Raw genomic sequence first — 15,012 nt, forward strand, 5'->3', positions numbered from 1 at the left:
GGAAAGGCCATTTTCATTCCAAATCCAAATTAGACTCAGGAGAGTAGGAAGAACACTTAACTGGGAGTCAAGAGACCTGGGTTCGAATCCCAAGTCACTCACTTCTCTCTGAACCTGTGTCCTCTTCTGCAAAAATGGCAGAGCTGGACTAGAGGACTTCCGGGGGCCCTCTCGGCCCTAGAACCCCGTGATCCCGAATGCACCGGTCCAGGCACACAGGGTGCTGGTCCTAAACTTGCGGTCTACAGGGAGCTGGGTCACTCAGTGGGTAGAGCATGGAAAGCCCGTGTTCAAATCTGCTTCTGATCGTTGGTAGCTGCGCTTGGCCAGCCTCTGTTTCCTCTTCTGTGAAATGGGAATATCAGGCACCTCCGTCACAGCATCTAGCATTCCATGGGCCTGGAGGCACTGCCAGTGAGGAAACCCCCTCCCCCACCGTAGATGAGCACCTCCCTCCTGCCCTAGAGCTGCCTCCTCGGTCAGCAGACTAATGGACAAGAGCCGTCCTCTCCCCACTCTGATCCATCCCCCTGCATAATTCCAGGACGGGATAGAGAAGGCTCTGCGCCACTCCCGCCGCCTTTGCAGGCTTCTTGGCCCTCCCTCTGCGGTCCAGCGACAGAGGCCCGGCTGTTCCCCATCTCCAGCCCCCTGGCAGGGACCGCTCTCCCTCCTCACCTCCCTCTTCCGCCCTCCTCCAGGAAGCCTGCCCTGGTTGCTCTTCATTCTAGTGACTGCCCTGCACCGACACATTCCCCATCGATCCTCTGGTTCGCTTGTCCGCGGAGGCTCGTTGTCGTCAGGGGACGAGCTCCGAGGGCGGACCGGCTCGTCTTTCTCAGTAAAGTTGCCGTTCCTGAAGTCCGGACTCGAGTTCAAATTCCTAGCTCGGTGACAAGGCCTGGTGCCTAGGCCTGTGCTCCCCATTCCCAGGGCGGGGGTGAGCGCCTCTGCCCGAGGACGCCCGCCCTACCCGGGCCCCTGGGCCCGTGGCCGGCCCCTCGGGGCTCTGGCCTCCCTCTCATCGGACAACACTGGCTAACAACGGCAAAAAGGTTTATTTGAAAAATTACTATGTATGGAAAATAGACAGTAGAAACGCCGGCCTGGTCCCGTGCGCAGACGCGGCTCCCACCGGCCGCCTCGGAGCCCCCAGTCCCCGCGGGGCCTCCCGCCTCCCCGGACCGTCAGTAGGTGTTGAGCAGGTCCCAGTCCTCCATGGTGAGGCAGACGTACTTCTGCCTGGACGACGTGGCCGCGCTCGGCGCTTCCTTGTCGGGCTCTTCCAGCGCGCGCTTCTTGGCGCTCTTGGGCTCCTGGCCGGCCGCGGGGCCGGCGGCCTCCCGCCTCCACGCTGGCCCGTGGCCCTCCGCCGCCTTCTCCTTGTAGAACTGCAGCTTCTGGCCGGAGCTCACGTGGGCGTCGGCCAGCGGACACTTGGCCGGGGCGTCCGTCCGGGGCCGCTTCCCATCTAGGGCACAAGCACAGAGCGGCGGCTCAGCCTGCCGGCCCGGGCGCGTCTGCCTCTGCCACCACCTCCCTCCCTGCCCACTAGGCCTCCCCGTGACACGGCCTCTTCAGAGGCTCACGCCAGCCTCCTTTCACTTCAAGGGGCCTCCGGACGCCCCGCTGCCACGTGACCCAGACGTCAGAGAGGGCCTGGGCGAGGAGCAGGCCGGCCCGGCTCCTCCCAGCCCGTGGCTCCCGCCGAGCACCAGCAATCAGCCGTGTGCAGAGGACGGCGTGCAGGAGCGCCGGGCTGGCGGGTACATACAGAAACACGATGCCGCCGTCCGGGGCTTCTCCTGGCCTGCAACCGCTCCGGAGATCACGCGCTCCCACTGCAGGACGATCTGAGGGCAACGAGGCGAGAGCCGCGTCACGTGACCCGCCCCCTCGAGAGCACCCAGGCCTGCCAGGGCTCCCCGGGCAGCCTGCTGCCACCGTGCCGGACCGCCAAGAACCTGGTCCAGACGGCAGCGGTCGGAGCAGGGCCTGCTGTCCTAGACTGGGCGAGACGGCAAACGGGGGGCCCGGGGACTCTCCACCCAAAGCGAGGCACACGCTGCCTTGGAGGGTGCTCGGCCGGGGAATGGGGAGGGCACAGGAAGGGAGGAAGGGAGGAGGGAGGGAGGGAGGGGAGGGAGCAGGGAAGGAGGGAGGGAGGGAGGAAGGAGGGAGGGGAGGGAGGGAGGGTGGGAGCGAGGGAGGGAGGAGGGAAGGAGGGAGGGAGGGAGGGTGGGAGCGAGGGAGGGAGGAGGGAAGGAGGGAGGGAGGGAGGGTGGGAGGAGGGAAGGAGGGAGGGAAAGAGGAAGGAGGAAGGAGGGAGGGAGGGAGGGAGGAAGGGTGGGAAGAAGGGAGGAAGGGGGGAAGGGAAGGAGGGAGGGAGGGAGGGAGGGAAGGAGGGAGGGAGAGAGGGAGGGAGGGGAGGGAAGAAGGGAGGAAGGAGGGAGGGAGGGAAGAAGGGAGGAAGGAGGAAGGGAAGGAGGGAGGGAGAGAGGGAAGGAGGGAGGAAGGAAGGAGGGAGGGAGGGAGGGAAGGAGGGAGGGAGAGAGGGAGGGAGGGGAGGGAAGAAGGGAGGAAGGAGGGAGGGAAGAAGGGAGGAAGGGGGAAGGGAAGGAGGGAGGGAGAGAGGGAAGAAGGGAGGAAGGAGGGAGGAAGGGGGGAAGGGAGGGAGGGAGGGAGGAAGAAGGGAGGAAGGAGGGAGGGAGGGAGGGAGGGAGGGAGGGAGGGAGGAAGAAGGGAGGAAGGAGGGAGGGAGGGAGGGAGGGAGGGAGGGAGGAAGAAGGGAGGAAGGAGGGAGGGAGGGAGGGAGGGAGGGAGGGAGGCTGGCTGGTTCGGAGCCTAAAGAGGGGTCTCATGACTGTAGCCCCCTCCTCTGGCCAGACTTACAGGGCAGACCTGATGGGACTGGGAGAGCTGCATGGGCGCTGCATGGCCTCCAGGACAGGCTCTAACCAAACCCTGTCTGAGGCTGTCCCTAAGTACAGCGGGGAACCCCAAGGAAAGATCTAAGACGCCCTCCCTGGCTTCCTGGCAGAGGTGGGGGAAGACAGGGGAGGAGCACAGCCTACAAGGCCAGATCTTCAACATGTGAAGCTTGGTTGGACCACTTTTCAAAACGCAGCCCAGCATCCCCGAGGCCCAGTGGGCAGCACGCGCAGCACAGGGCCCACCAGGGGAAGGGGACGGAGGCTGGGGGCTGGAGCACTCCAAGGCCCTCGGAGATAAGTGATGGGAAGCCAAGTGGCCCAGTGGAAAGAACATGAGGTTTCTGGAGTCAGGGTGACCCTGGGCGAGTCACTCCGCCTGTCTGCCTCAGTTTCCTCTCTAAAATAGGAATAACAATGACACTTCCCTCCCAGGGGGTTGTTGTAGGGGTCAGATATTTGCAGAGGGAGCTCTCTACAGGCGAGCCTGCAGATTCCTGCTGGAGCTCTGAGAGACGGCGGCCCATTTCACAGGCTCGGGGACAGAATTCTGGGCAATCCTGGAGATTCATAGGGAGCCGCAGCTGCCCTGGGCCGGGGGAAGAGAGCGCTCCGGGGCCGCCGAGGAAGGGAAGTGGCAGGGTCTGCCCTCGGGGAGCGCGCAGGCTGACCCGGAGACAAGCAGCCCATGTCAGAGGCCGAGTCGGGAAGGGGAGCTTTTAGCAGGGATCCAGGAGGCAGGGCCAGAGCCCGGAGGGTCCCTGGTGTCAGGAGGCGGCCTCGTCCTGAAGCCAAGGAGGGGATTTCCTATTGGGCTCCGGAGGCCCCAGGGAGCCACCACGGCTGCGGAGGGTGATGGAGGCGGGAGGGCTGAAGCAGGCCCGGAAGCAGGGCAGAAAGGAGAGCCCTGGCTGCCTGGGGAGGCGCCGAGCAGTCTGCAAAGGGGGAAGGCTGGAGGGGACAAAGCGTGGCTAGGGGACAGCTGCTGTGAGAGGGCTGAAAGGGGGGAGCCCGGGTGCTGAGGAGATCCATGAACGAAGGGGTGCAGAGGGGCCAGGGGACCCCCACTTCCCCATCATCTGCAATGCTTTCTGATCAAAGGATCAAACCCTCGAGGGGGGCAGGCAGAGATCCCAAGTTCACCTAACACTCATCCGCCCCCCATCCCCCACCAGTCTTTCCCCCTCCCTAATAAGACCCTCACCTTCCATCTTAGAATGAGTACAGAAGAGTGGTCAGGGCCAGGCAATGGGGGTGAAGTGACTTGCCCAGGGTCACCCAGCTGGGAAGTGTTTGAAGCCAGATTTGAACCCAGGACCTCCCCTCTCTAGGCCTGGCTCTCCCTCTGGTCCCTCCCAAGCAAGATGGGGAGCAGCGGGGTACCTGGTCTGCCCAGCCCTCCGTCTTACAGCTGCTGTGGTCAAACTCCTTCAAAGGCACTTTGGAGTGAACGAGGCCGATGTGGGTCTGAAGCTTGTGCATGACGGCCTTGACGTCCTGCGCGGGGCAGACACAGGAGGGGGTGAGGCCCCCGCCGGCCTCCCCCCCCCGCTCCCCCCCGAGAAGCGAGGGCTCACCTGAAGGCCCGTCCCGGAAATATCCAGGCAGTTCAGCTTTCTAAAAGAAAAGAGGTAGCCGATCCCGGCGTCTGTGATCTCTGGGTTACCTAGAAAGCAGACGAGAGCCGGGCGTCCGTCAGGAGCCTGAGAAGCCCCCACTTACCAAGCCAGCCCTCCCCCCGCCTCTCCCTGCAGCCCTGAAGACCCGTCTTCCTGCCCCCCCCCCCCGATTCTCCCAGAAGCCCCTTCTGCAGAGCCCCAGCGCCCAGCGGGCCCTTCAGAAAGGCCTGCTGAGGTGAAGTCATGCAGCTCTGGCGACCTCGACGGCGCCCTCCCGGGAACATCCGGTTGTTTACAGTCTGGGGGGGGGGGGGGCTGCGGGAGCCACGGACCGCCCTAGGCCGGGCCCAGGCGAGCCCCTCTCAAGCCCGGAATGGAACCCTCGCTCAGCCCCAGAGAGGCGCCTCGTCCCCTTTCCAGGGATCCTCCAGAGAAGACGGGCCTTTCTCTACGGCTCGCTGGCCTGGTCCAGCTTCCGCTTGTTCTTCCCCAAAGACTCAGCACAGAAAGGGGGGAGCCTGTTGGTGCCGCTCGGAGCCCGGAAAGGGCACGCGGCCGACGGCCGAGCGAGGCCTGCTGGGAGGGATTCGGGATGGTGGCGAAGCCTCTCTGAGCAAGCAGGCAGAGCCCAGGAGCCCGTCGGTGCAAGGGCCAAGAGGAAGCCTGACTGGGGAGCCCAACGACGCCCAAAGCCCAGAGAGGAAGGCCGCGGAACAGGAGGAGGAGGGAGGGAGGGAGGCCTCTGGGCCGAAGCCTCGCGGAGCTCTCCTGGCCCTGAAGGCGACGACTCCCCTGAGAAGTTCCGAGGCGCTGCCCGCAGCCTCCCAAGCAGCCACAAAGTGTGCAAAGAGGAGAAAGCCAAGAAGCCCCCGACGACCACCAACCCCTGCTGACCAGACTCTGGATGGACTGAAAACAGGACTTTGGATCCTGAGCCTTCGCTGAGCTGATTCTGTGAAAGGAGGCCCTGTTCCTGCTTCTTTTCTGACAGGAAGAGCTATGTGACTGGCGTAGAGAAGGCAGGCAGCCTCCTTTCTGCCTGAGAATCGATACTGGCTCTCGGGCACAAGAGGGATCGGGCCAGGCGATGGCGTCTGCGGCCAGCTTTGAACCCGGGACCTCCCATCGCTTGGCCCGGCTCTCCATCCACTGAGCCACGAAGCTGCCGCCCAGCCTCGGCCATTCCTGTCATTCATGTTGTTCCCTGGTACAGGCGCCCTCACCGACGTTCTGCCCGAAGGACCCTGGACGACGCTGCCTCGGGCTGCCCCTTGACAAGTCTCCAGTACATTTTCCAAGCGTGTGGACTGTCAACAAGGACTGCAAAACCCCGGAAAAAGGTCAGGGAAATGGCACAGAAGAGGAAAAGGTCACTTCAGCCCCGTGACAGTCGGAGCAAATGAGAAGAAACCAGAAAGACGGATTAGAGTAAAAGCTGCCCTTCACAATAATAGATCTAGGAAACCCTCACAGTCTGGCCATTCTCTTTCAAAAACGGGACCCTAAAAGCTGCCCAGAACTTGGTCCTGATGGCAGGATGAAGACACCAAGAACGCACGGATGGCCTCCTAAGAGGAGACCCAGAAGTAGAGTCTGAGGACCAGGAACCACGCCAGAATCCCGCACGCCTGGTCAGCTTCGATGGCACTTGGGCTCTCCCTACAGACAACAGATGGAGACTTGGGGCCGAAGGGCCGAACCGGCAAGGCTGAGCACAGCCCTGTGAGGGGAAATGGGTCTTGAATGGCAGAGAAAACTTGCAAGCAGCCATGATGAAGACACTGAGCTGAGCTGGGGCGGTGACGGCCAACACAGGAGGGACACAAAAAGCAGCTTCCGGGAGCAACTGGAAGGAGCTAGAGACGGTCGAGGCCTACCCGGGTGGGGACGAGACGTGGGCCACGCGGACTCTTCGAAGACGTTCTCCGTCCCCCGAGAACGAGCTGTCGCAGTAGGATGCAGAGGAAGCACCTGGGTTTCCACTGAGTTTATTTGGGTTTTGTTTACAGGATTGTCTCTTACAGAAACGACCACCACGGAAACGTTTTGTGTGATAATAGAGGTAAAACCCCCGTCGAAGCGCTTGTCAGCTCCGGAAGGGGGGACAAAACGGATGTGGAAAGTTGTTGTTTCTTAGGAATTAAAAAAAGAATCTTCTTGTCTTTAAAGGAAACGAAGAAAGTGCAACAAGATCATCTCAGAGTAAGTGCGATCTGTTCTAAGGAATCGAAGAGGGATAAAAGAAGACGGCAAAATGAGGCACACACTAGCGGGGAAAGGAGGAAGGAGGGCTCGTGCTCTCCTAATTGGGGTGCAAGAAGAATTCACCAACATGGAGGGGGAGGGGGGCTGCTGGGGGTTCAGCGGATGGAGAGTCAGGCCCAGAGAGGGGAGGTCCTGGGTTCACATCCTGGCTGGGTGACCCTGAGCGAGTCACTTGACCCCCATGGCCTGGCCCTGACCACTCTCCTGCCTCAGAACCAATACACAGTATTGATTCCAAGAGGGAAGGTGAGGGTTAAATAAAATGCAATGAAATGACCACAGGGGCATGGACGAGAGCCGGTCTGAAGGAAGCACCAGAGCTGTGCCCGGAGCTCTCGGGGCAGCGTGGCGGGGGGGCGGGATGCCAGGGAGGCAAGCCCCGGCGGGCGCCCCCCCCCCCCCAGCCCTGGCCTGCCCCCCAGGCCTCCCTCGGCGGCACGGCCACACTTACAGGACAAGTCCAACAAGGCGAGGTTTTCCAGGCCTCTTCTCATCACCCGGACGGGGGCCGTCATTCTGCGGACGCCGGCGTCGGAGAGGCAGTTGTCCTTCAGGCGCAGCTGAGTCACGCTGTTGGGGCGAGGCCACAGACGCCCGCGCTGACTTTGGGGCTCCCTCCCGGACCCTGTGCCCTGGCCCCCCCTCCCCGGCCTAGTTAGGGTTTGTGCTGCAGACACGCGTCCGTACACACCGGGCTGTGCCCGGCCAGCCAGCACGGTGCCAGGCTCTGAACGCCTAACGGGGTGTCTTCAAGATTCTCAAAAGTGGCGGATTTGGTCCTTCATCCTCGTTCACCGGGTAACATGGGCCTCCCCCTGCCCTGCTCCCCGAGCCCCGCTCGAGCGGGCCTCCAGGCCGCCCAGCCTGCAGAGGCACCACTCCCTGCCCCAAGCCCCGCCCGGCTGTCTGCGAGGCTGTCAATTCTCTCAAAGCTAACTGGCCCCCTGGGGGGGGGGGCACCGGTGCCCGCAAAATGGCCGAGCAGCTCCCGCTGTGCCACACAGAGAGAGTCTCACCAGGCAGAAGCCACGAGGCCCCAGCGCCAGGCTCTGTGCCCGGGGCGTCTCTGGGTGACCCGGAGGAAGGTCCGATGCGCGTCCTTGTACCAGGCCTGCGGCAGGGGCAGGGGAGAGCGGACGCCCCCGAGGAGGCTGTCGGAGCACCCAGGCAGGGCGCTGGGGCAGCGGGAAGGGCCCTGGCTCTAGTCAGAGGCCCTGGATTCTAATTCTGCCTCTGGTACCTACTATACCTGTGCGAGCTAGGCCTCAGTCTCCTCCTCTGTAAAATGAGGGCCCAAATGGCCCTGAGGTCCCTTCCAGCTCTAGGTGGACGAGCCTAGGAAAGGCTCGCTCTGGACTCTGGCTGCAGGGTGGGATGGCCGCGGTTGTAGCATGGCCGGCAGGCCCTACCTGGACAGGGCCTCATTGGTGAGATGCTCCAGGAGCTCATGCTCATCTCCAAGCTTACAGCAAGAAAGATCCAAGCAGCTCAGCTCCCGGAAAGACTTGATCTCTTCGAGCTTTTCGGAAATCACCAGGTACCTGCAAGCAGGGGGAGGGGTCGGCGCGGGGCCCCCCGGGGGCTCCCCCCCCCCCACAGGCGGCCCCAGGCCTCAGGAAGAGGGTCCGCTGGGAGGAGGAGCCCCTGGACCTGCCTCATTTGCCCCGCCCTGGCTTAAGGGCCCTGTTGGGCCTTGGGGGGAGGAGGGCCTACAGCCTGACAAAGTGGCTGCACGAGGGCCTAGGCGGGCCCACAGGGCCGGATCTGGCGCCGGACTCCCCACGCCCTCCCTTTGGCTCCCCCGCCCAGGCCGCGCACCTGTTCCGAAGGCAGAGTGAGCAGAGTACCAGGCGCCCGTAGGCCTCGGTAAACTTCTGCAGCGCGCGCAGGCCTGCGCCGGGCTCCGTGAACTTGTGCCTGGCTTCCGCGGCAGAGAAGAGCTTCTCGGCTATCTGTTCGGGGAAGCCGATGAGAGAGTCGATGTGGTCAACGTTGTCAGAGATAAAGCCCAGCGCGAGGCTGAAGAGGGACTTGGCGGAGTAGCGCAGGTTCCCTTCCCGCGTGTAGGTGAAGATGAAGTGCTCCGTCTTCTCCTTCCTGGCCGCGTCATCTTCCCTGTTCATGCACAGCTCCACAGAGAAGCCTTTGGGGAAAAGCCTCAGCGGCTTGGGCTCCCGCAAGCCGCTCGCGACCCCGTCCAGGGCGAGGCTTACCATGTGCAGGCGGCCATTTTCCCTGACATAGATAGGACCTGGATCCGGGCAACTTCGTGATCTGAGGTAGCAAGACATTCCTCTGGCTGAGCCTGCGGGGAGCAAGACCCAAAGTGAGGAGGCTGGCGCGGGGGAGGAGGCTGGAGGAGGGGAGGAGGCTGGCGCGGGGGAGGAGGCTGGACCTGGGGAGGAGGCTGGACCTGGGGAGGAGGCTGGCCCCACCAGCAGTCATAGCTTAATGTCCCGTGCAGGACAAGGGAAACACGCTCAGGGTCTCAGGGCCTCTGTCTCCCTGACGCCAAAGGAAAGGGCCCCCCTGCTGGAAGTGCTTCTGATGCCTTCTCACAATAGCAAAAACAAACATCCCAAAGCATTCCGGAAGCCCCATCTATGGAGGCCCTCAGCGCTTACAGCTCAGCCAGCCAGGCCTGCCTGCCCTGGAGGCACGAGCCGCTCAGTGGACAAGGTAAAAGACACAAGCAGTCAAGAAGCTGTCCCTACTATGTGCAGCGTGAGGGGCTCCCGACCCCCCGCAGGACAGCCGGCAGGCGGATCCACGAGCCCCAAGGGCCCAGAAAATTAAAGCTGTCAAATGGAATCTGGGTCCAAGAAGCCTCAGAGGGAGGGCGTGGAGGCCTCGGCCTCAGCCTCTTCTCCAGTCCGAGATGTTGCTGCGATGGTCGGCCACTTCCTTCTCCAGCTCATTTACAGATAAGAACGGAGGCCAGCAGGTGAAGTGACTCGCCAGCAAGCGTCTGAGGCCGGATTTGAACCCGGGGCTCCCGGGCTCCGGGAGCCGCCTGCCGCCTCGTTTCCTGTAGAATGAAGGCCGTGGGGGCCTCTCCAGCTCTAGGCTTACAATTCAGCAACATCCCAAGAAGCTTCTCTCGGCCTGAAGTGTGCCTTGCGGGAAGGGCCCAAGAACGCTCGCAGGCAGGAAGGCCCCAAGGGAAAAGCCCGCCTTTTCCATCAGCAGACAGGAAGTCTCCGCTCCTCCTTCCCGGCCTGCTCAGAGCTGGGGTGGCCCCAGAGCCCAGCAAGCCCAAGATCCAAGGAGCAAACGCAGCGGAGGTCGTCGAGAGGGGCAGCCCGGCCGGCGCTCCTGGGGGTGGGACAAGGGAGCGGCCGAGGCGGGCAGCCCGTGCCCGTGGGCACTGCCAGGGAAGGGGGCCGGCTCCCGGCAGCAGCGCCCTCTCCCCGGCTCTTCTGCTCTGGCCCAGCAATGCGCCCCTCCAGCCCGGGACCCCGATCCTCTAGGAGCTTCAGGGGGGCGGGAACTCTGCCCGTCTACACGTTTATTAACCAACGACTGTATACAAGGTACCGCGAGCAGTTCTGCGGGCCTACAGGCTCGGTCTTCCAGGAAGCCTCTCCATTTCTGTACCAGGAAAAAGCAACCTAAGCCGGCCGGCGGAGGCTTCCCCTCCTCACGGCCCAGCACTCACGACTCCAAACTCCGCCTCCCAGCTGGGGCCTCCGCAGAGCTTCTCGGCCAGGGCCTGCACACAGCAGGCGCTTAATGAGGCCCCCCCAGGAGTAAAAAAAGCTTTCCTTTGTGGAGAAGCTTCCAGGAGGAGGCCGGAAGGAGCAGCCCTGGCTCTGCCCTGGGCCCCCCCGGCTCTCCTAGTCTCCCTGGCCGGGTCCTGGGCTATCTGGGGAAGGCCGGAGGGGCTACTGCAAAGCCCAAGTCCAACCATCAGGCCACGAATGGCCTAGAGAGCTAGAAACACCGGAAGTGCTCGAGAGCTCAGCAGGTAGCAGGTAGAGAGGGGAGGTCCTGGGTTCAAATGTGGCCTCCGATACTTCCCCGCTGGGTGACCCTGGGCAAGTCACTTCCCCCGCCTGCCTAGCCCTTGCTGCTCTTCTGCCCTGGACCCAATACACAGGACTAAGACAAGGGGGGGGCTCCAAGAGGCTTGTGGACCAAAGTCCGATGACGCAGAAGTGACCTACCCAAGGCCACGCAGGTACGAAGCGGGCCCCCTGCCTCCAGCACCGCACTGTACGGGTCCCCCAAAGGAGCGGAGCCCAGCTCAAGGGCTCGCCGATTTCTGGCCGGGCCTAGAACCCAGGACGAGCCTCCAAAGGCAGGAGCCGTCGCCACCCCCTGCCCGGAGCCCCCGAGCAGCCGCCAAGGGTAGGGCTCGGCCTCCCGGCCTCCTGGCCTCCCTCCTGGGCCCCACATGGGCCAGGCTGGCTGGGCTAACTGCCAACTTCCTGGCAAACTGTCTACACCAGATAAGCAGGAAAAAGAAAAGCTCTCCTTTTGCTCGTTTTCAGGCCCCACGAACAAGCCCCCCCAGCCTAAAGCCCGTCCGTCTCAGGGGCTCCAGGGCAGCCCAGGCGCCTCACACGTCCCGCCTCGTGCAGGGCCCACAAAGGAGGCTGCTGGGAGCCGGCGAGGCCGCGGAGAGGCCCTGAACGAGGGTTCAACAGGAAGAAAGGGGGAGGCCCCGGGCGCCTGGGGGGGCCACAGAGTCCAGCGCCCGCACTTGGCCAACGAGTAAACCGAGGCCCCAAGAGGGGCAGCGACCCGGCAGGCTCCGAGTCTGAGGCAGACGAAGAATGGAGAGAGACTAGCCAGAGTGCCCAGCTCAGACTTCTGAAAAGGAGCAGAAGTTGGCAGGCCTGGGCAGGAGGTCCCGGGTTCAAATCTGCCCTCAGACATTCTAGCCGGGTGACCCTGGCTGCTCCGGGGTCTTGGTTCCAAGCCAGAACGCGAGGATCAACCAAAAAGCCACGCAGGCTAGGAGAGCACAAAGAGCTCATTCCCGCGGGCCTGGGGCGCAGACGTGCCAGCCCCCAGGGCTTGAACCCCAACTCCACCACTGGCTGTGGGAGGCGGTGGGGGCTGCAGCGTGCTCTCTGCCGAGCCCCGTCCCCCCCAGGACGAAAAGGAAGCCTCCGGCAGGCCGCCAGCTGCTCCAACGAAGGGCCTCCTCCTCCAGGAAGTCGCCCCTGATTTCTGACCAGACCTCGGTCCTCCTCCGATCTCCGTCCCGCCGTGCACACGGGCTCTGGGCCTTCCCCCTGAGCTCTCCAGGACCCGGCCCGACGGCGGGGTGCCGCCTCCGGTCTTGCTGCTGCCAGCGATAATGCGGCTCCTCTGCCTCCAGAGCCGCCGCCCTGGGGGGCTTCTTCTCCCACCTCCCAGCGGCGCCTCGCTGCGGTGCCCCCCCAGGCTCTGCCCTCTTCTCTCGTGCGACCCCAGCTGTCGGCCTGAAGCAGGACGGCCTACCTGGAGGGGGCTCCGACCCTCCATCTCAGACAAACGAGGGTCCCCTGGCGGCGGCCCTTCCTGAAGGCACCATCTCGTCTGTGCGCAGATGACTGCGGTAAGGGCTCTTCTTACCCCGCTTCCCAGAGGGGGACTTTGGGACAGCCGCGAGGGGAGTCCCGGGCCCAGGGTCACCCCGCTAGCACGCGTCTGGGGCGGGATTTGAACTCGGACCTTCCTTACTCCAAGTCCAAAGCCCTGTGCGCTCCGGCAGCCTCTGCCTGCCCAATCCCCCTTTCCCCAAAGCACTTCCGCCCGGCCCGCTTGCAAGGGCTCCCCGTCCTCTAGCCGTAGCCTCTGGGCCCAGCCCAGGCGTCCTCGGGGGCTCCTGCTGAGGGCCGAGTGCTCCGGGCAAGGCCTCGGGGGCCGCCCCCACCCCGGCACGGCCTCTCCAGCGGAGCTGGAGGGCCCGAGGAGGGGCCGAGACTTGGGCCCTCTTCCGGGATCTCACCACGAGGACTCTGTTCCCCGACACTCCGGGGTGCCGGGCGGCCCCGTGGGGGGCAACCCCCGCCTCCTCCCTGGTAGCACCTCCTCAGAGCCGCTCCGAGGCTCGGACGCTCCCCGTCTCCACCGCAGCGCAGAGGCTCTTCTGGACCCTCCCGGCTCTGCAGGCCCCATCCTGGGGCTCCGTCAGACCCCGGGACCCCGGGCCGCTCCGGCTGGGAGGGCCCCGCTTCTCCAGGCCCAGGCGGCCGTGCCCGTGAGCCGAAGCCATCCTCAGGGACGGAAGAGCCGAGCCACTGTGAAGCCTGCGATCAGTCCTGGGCCGCTCCCGGCTGACATGGGGCGCCCCCCCCCCCCCCGGAGCGGACGAGCACACCGGGGCCCCCACTTCATCCGCCTGGACAACAGGCCCCCCACTGGCCCTGGCCATCCTGAAATCCTCTGGGGGGACGGAGGCTCCTTGCAGGGGGGCGGCGGGGCGTGTCGGGCCGTGTCTCCCCAATAACAGCTGGCTGTCCTGCCCCCAGCCCGGGGACCAGGCCCGGATCCACAGAGGCGGCCACTCTCCGGGAGAAACAAGCCGCCCTTCTCTGCCTGCCCCCCCCCCCCCCCCACGCCTGCTCTGTCAACGGGGGCGCCAGGTCCGAGGCTTCTGGGGCTCCCGAAGGATGAAGGATGGAGGCGGAGGCCTGGCCCAGCTGGGCCTGCTCCCCCCCCCCCCCCCAGAAACGGTCCACGTTGGCACTCAAGGGAGAGCGGCTGCCCGAAGCGGCGTCCCAGCCAGAATTCAGGGAGAAGAGCCGCCGTGGCCGGCCAGGAGGGGCTCCAGCCTCCCACTCCTGGGTCAGGGTCAGGCTTCCCTCCCTGGGAGCTAACAGCGGCCCCAGGGACGTCCGAGCTTCTCCTGACCTCGCACTCCTCTCATCACTTCGCCTTCTGGGGCCACAGCCTAGAACCCCTCCCCCTCCCAGGGGGCTGCCCATGGACCCCGGCCTCCTCCCAATGGCCAGCTTGACCTCTCCTGCTACCTGGGCCCAAATTCTGCTTTCTTTTCTTTGGGGGTCCCCAAGACCCCCAAATCTCCCCCAGCCTCCTTTCTCCTTCCCTTCCCCCTCGGCCCTGCTCCCCTTCTCCTGGGCCCCCCAACCTCCAGCGTCCAGCCTCATTTCCCACTTGGCCTCCCTCCCCACCCCCCTGCAACCTCATTTTTCCCCTCCGCCAGGGCCCTTGGCCTTGGTTCAACCTCCCAGGGTCCACAGCGCCCCAAGCTCGGGGTGGGAGCCCTCGGTGGTCCCCCTAGACCCCCTGCTGCCCTTCTGGGCTTCCCCCAAATGCCCTCTGTAGGGGGGCTCCCCAGGGTGGGGCCATAAACAGTAGGTGCTTAATTCATGCCGCTGAGACCCCTTCCCCCCAAATGGCCACACCCATTCTCCTCCCCCAGCTTCTCTCAACGAACACTCAGGACCCCCCCACCCCCATGACCACCCCATTCCGCCCAGCTCGCCTTCCCCCACCATCAGGTGCTACCGGGCACACAGTTGGGGGGCTGGTGTCTGGGGGGGGCCGAAGCGAGGTGCTGGGATGACCTTGGCGAGTCACCCCACCCCTGGGCCTCAGGGTCCCCGTAAAGGGGGCGGTTGGCTCCCCAGGCTCCCCCCTACCGCCCCCGAGCAGCGCCCCTCCCCCTTACCTGCGCCCGGCGGGCTTGGGGGCAGCTGCTCGGACCCCGGCTTTCGCAACCTCCTCCACGGCTTCGGCCTCGTTCTCCTCGCTTCGAGGGTGGCGCTGGCTCTGGTCCCTGGCCTCCCGCTTCGGGTTCGCCCTGTCGGTCCGCCTGTCGGGCCCCGGGACCTGGCCGAGGGCAAAGGAGTAGGGGGAAGGCAAGGGAAAGAAGGGGGGGCGCGGGCGCGGACGCGGGCGCGGGCGCGCGAGCGCGCGAACCGGGCGGCCGCGGGCCCGGGTGCGCGGGCGCGGCCGGCGGGGCAGAAAGCGGCAGACGCGCAGGCGCGGCAGGGGCTGGGACGAGACGCAGAGGAATGAGGGAGAAGGGTGGCACGTGCGCGGCTTCGTGGGCCGGGGAACAGCCCGGGCCAGGACCGGGACCAGGACCGGGACCAGGGGAGGGCGGGGCTCGCCCGGAGGGCGGGGCACGAGCACGTGTGCGTGCGGCGATGAGCCCTCCCTTCTTCTTCTCCTTCGGCCCCTACAATACTCCTGCGTACACGCGTTCGGAAAGAGGTCGGGAGAGAGGGCGGAGCTGC

General features: G+C 64.8%; 1 protein-coding gene across 1 annotated transcript; it reads right to left on the reverse strand.

The window, feature by feature from the left end:
• Positions 1-1,039: 1,039 nt before the first annotated feature.
• LRRC42 (leucine rich repeat containing 42) lies at positions 1,040-14,994 on the reverse strand. The gene is made up of 8 exons (XM_056815096.1): positions 14,442-14,994; positions 8,633-9,119; positions 8,224-8,355; positions 7,266-7,384; positions 4,508-4,596; positions 4,314-4,427; positions 1,775-1,853; positions 1,040-1,471 (listed from the first exon to the last, which is right to left on the reverse strand). Exons 2-8 carry the CDS (start codon positions 9,103-9,105, stop codon positions 1,188-1,190), a joined length of 1,290 nt encoding a protein of 429 aa, XP_056671074.1. The 5' UTR covers positions 9,106-9,119; positions 14,442-14,994; the 3' UTR covers positions 1,040-1,187.
• Positions 14,995-15,012: the final 18 nt, after the last annotated feature.

The sequence above is a fragment of the Monodelphis domestica genome, chromosome 2 (assembly GCF_027887165.1).
Source record: "Monodelphis domestica isolate mMonDom1 chromosome 2, mMonDom1.pri, whole genome shotgun sequence".
NCBI classification, from domain to species: Eukaryota; Metazoa; Chordata; class Mammalia; order Didelphimorphia; family Didelphidae; genus Monodelphis; species Monodelphis domestica.

Excerpts from the sequence above, each read along its gene's own strand:
- LRRC42 (XM_056815096.1), bottom strand. The coding sequence starts at position 9,105 with ATGTCTTGCTACCTCAGATCACGAAGTTGCCCGGATCCAGGTCCTATC. Across the intron at positions 8,356-8,632 it reads TCACTCTGCCTTCGGAACAG|GTACCTGGTGATTTCCGAAA; the intron begins GTGCGCGGCCTG and ends CCCTGCTTGCAG. Across the intron at positions 7,385-8,223 it reads ACCAATGAGGCCCTGTCCAG|CGTGACTCAGCTGCGCCTGA; the intron begins GTAGGGCCTGCC and ends TCGCCCCAACAG.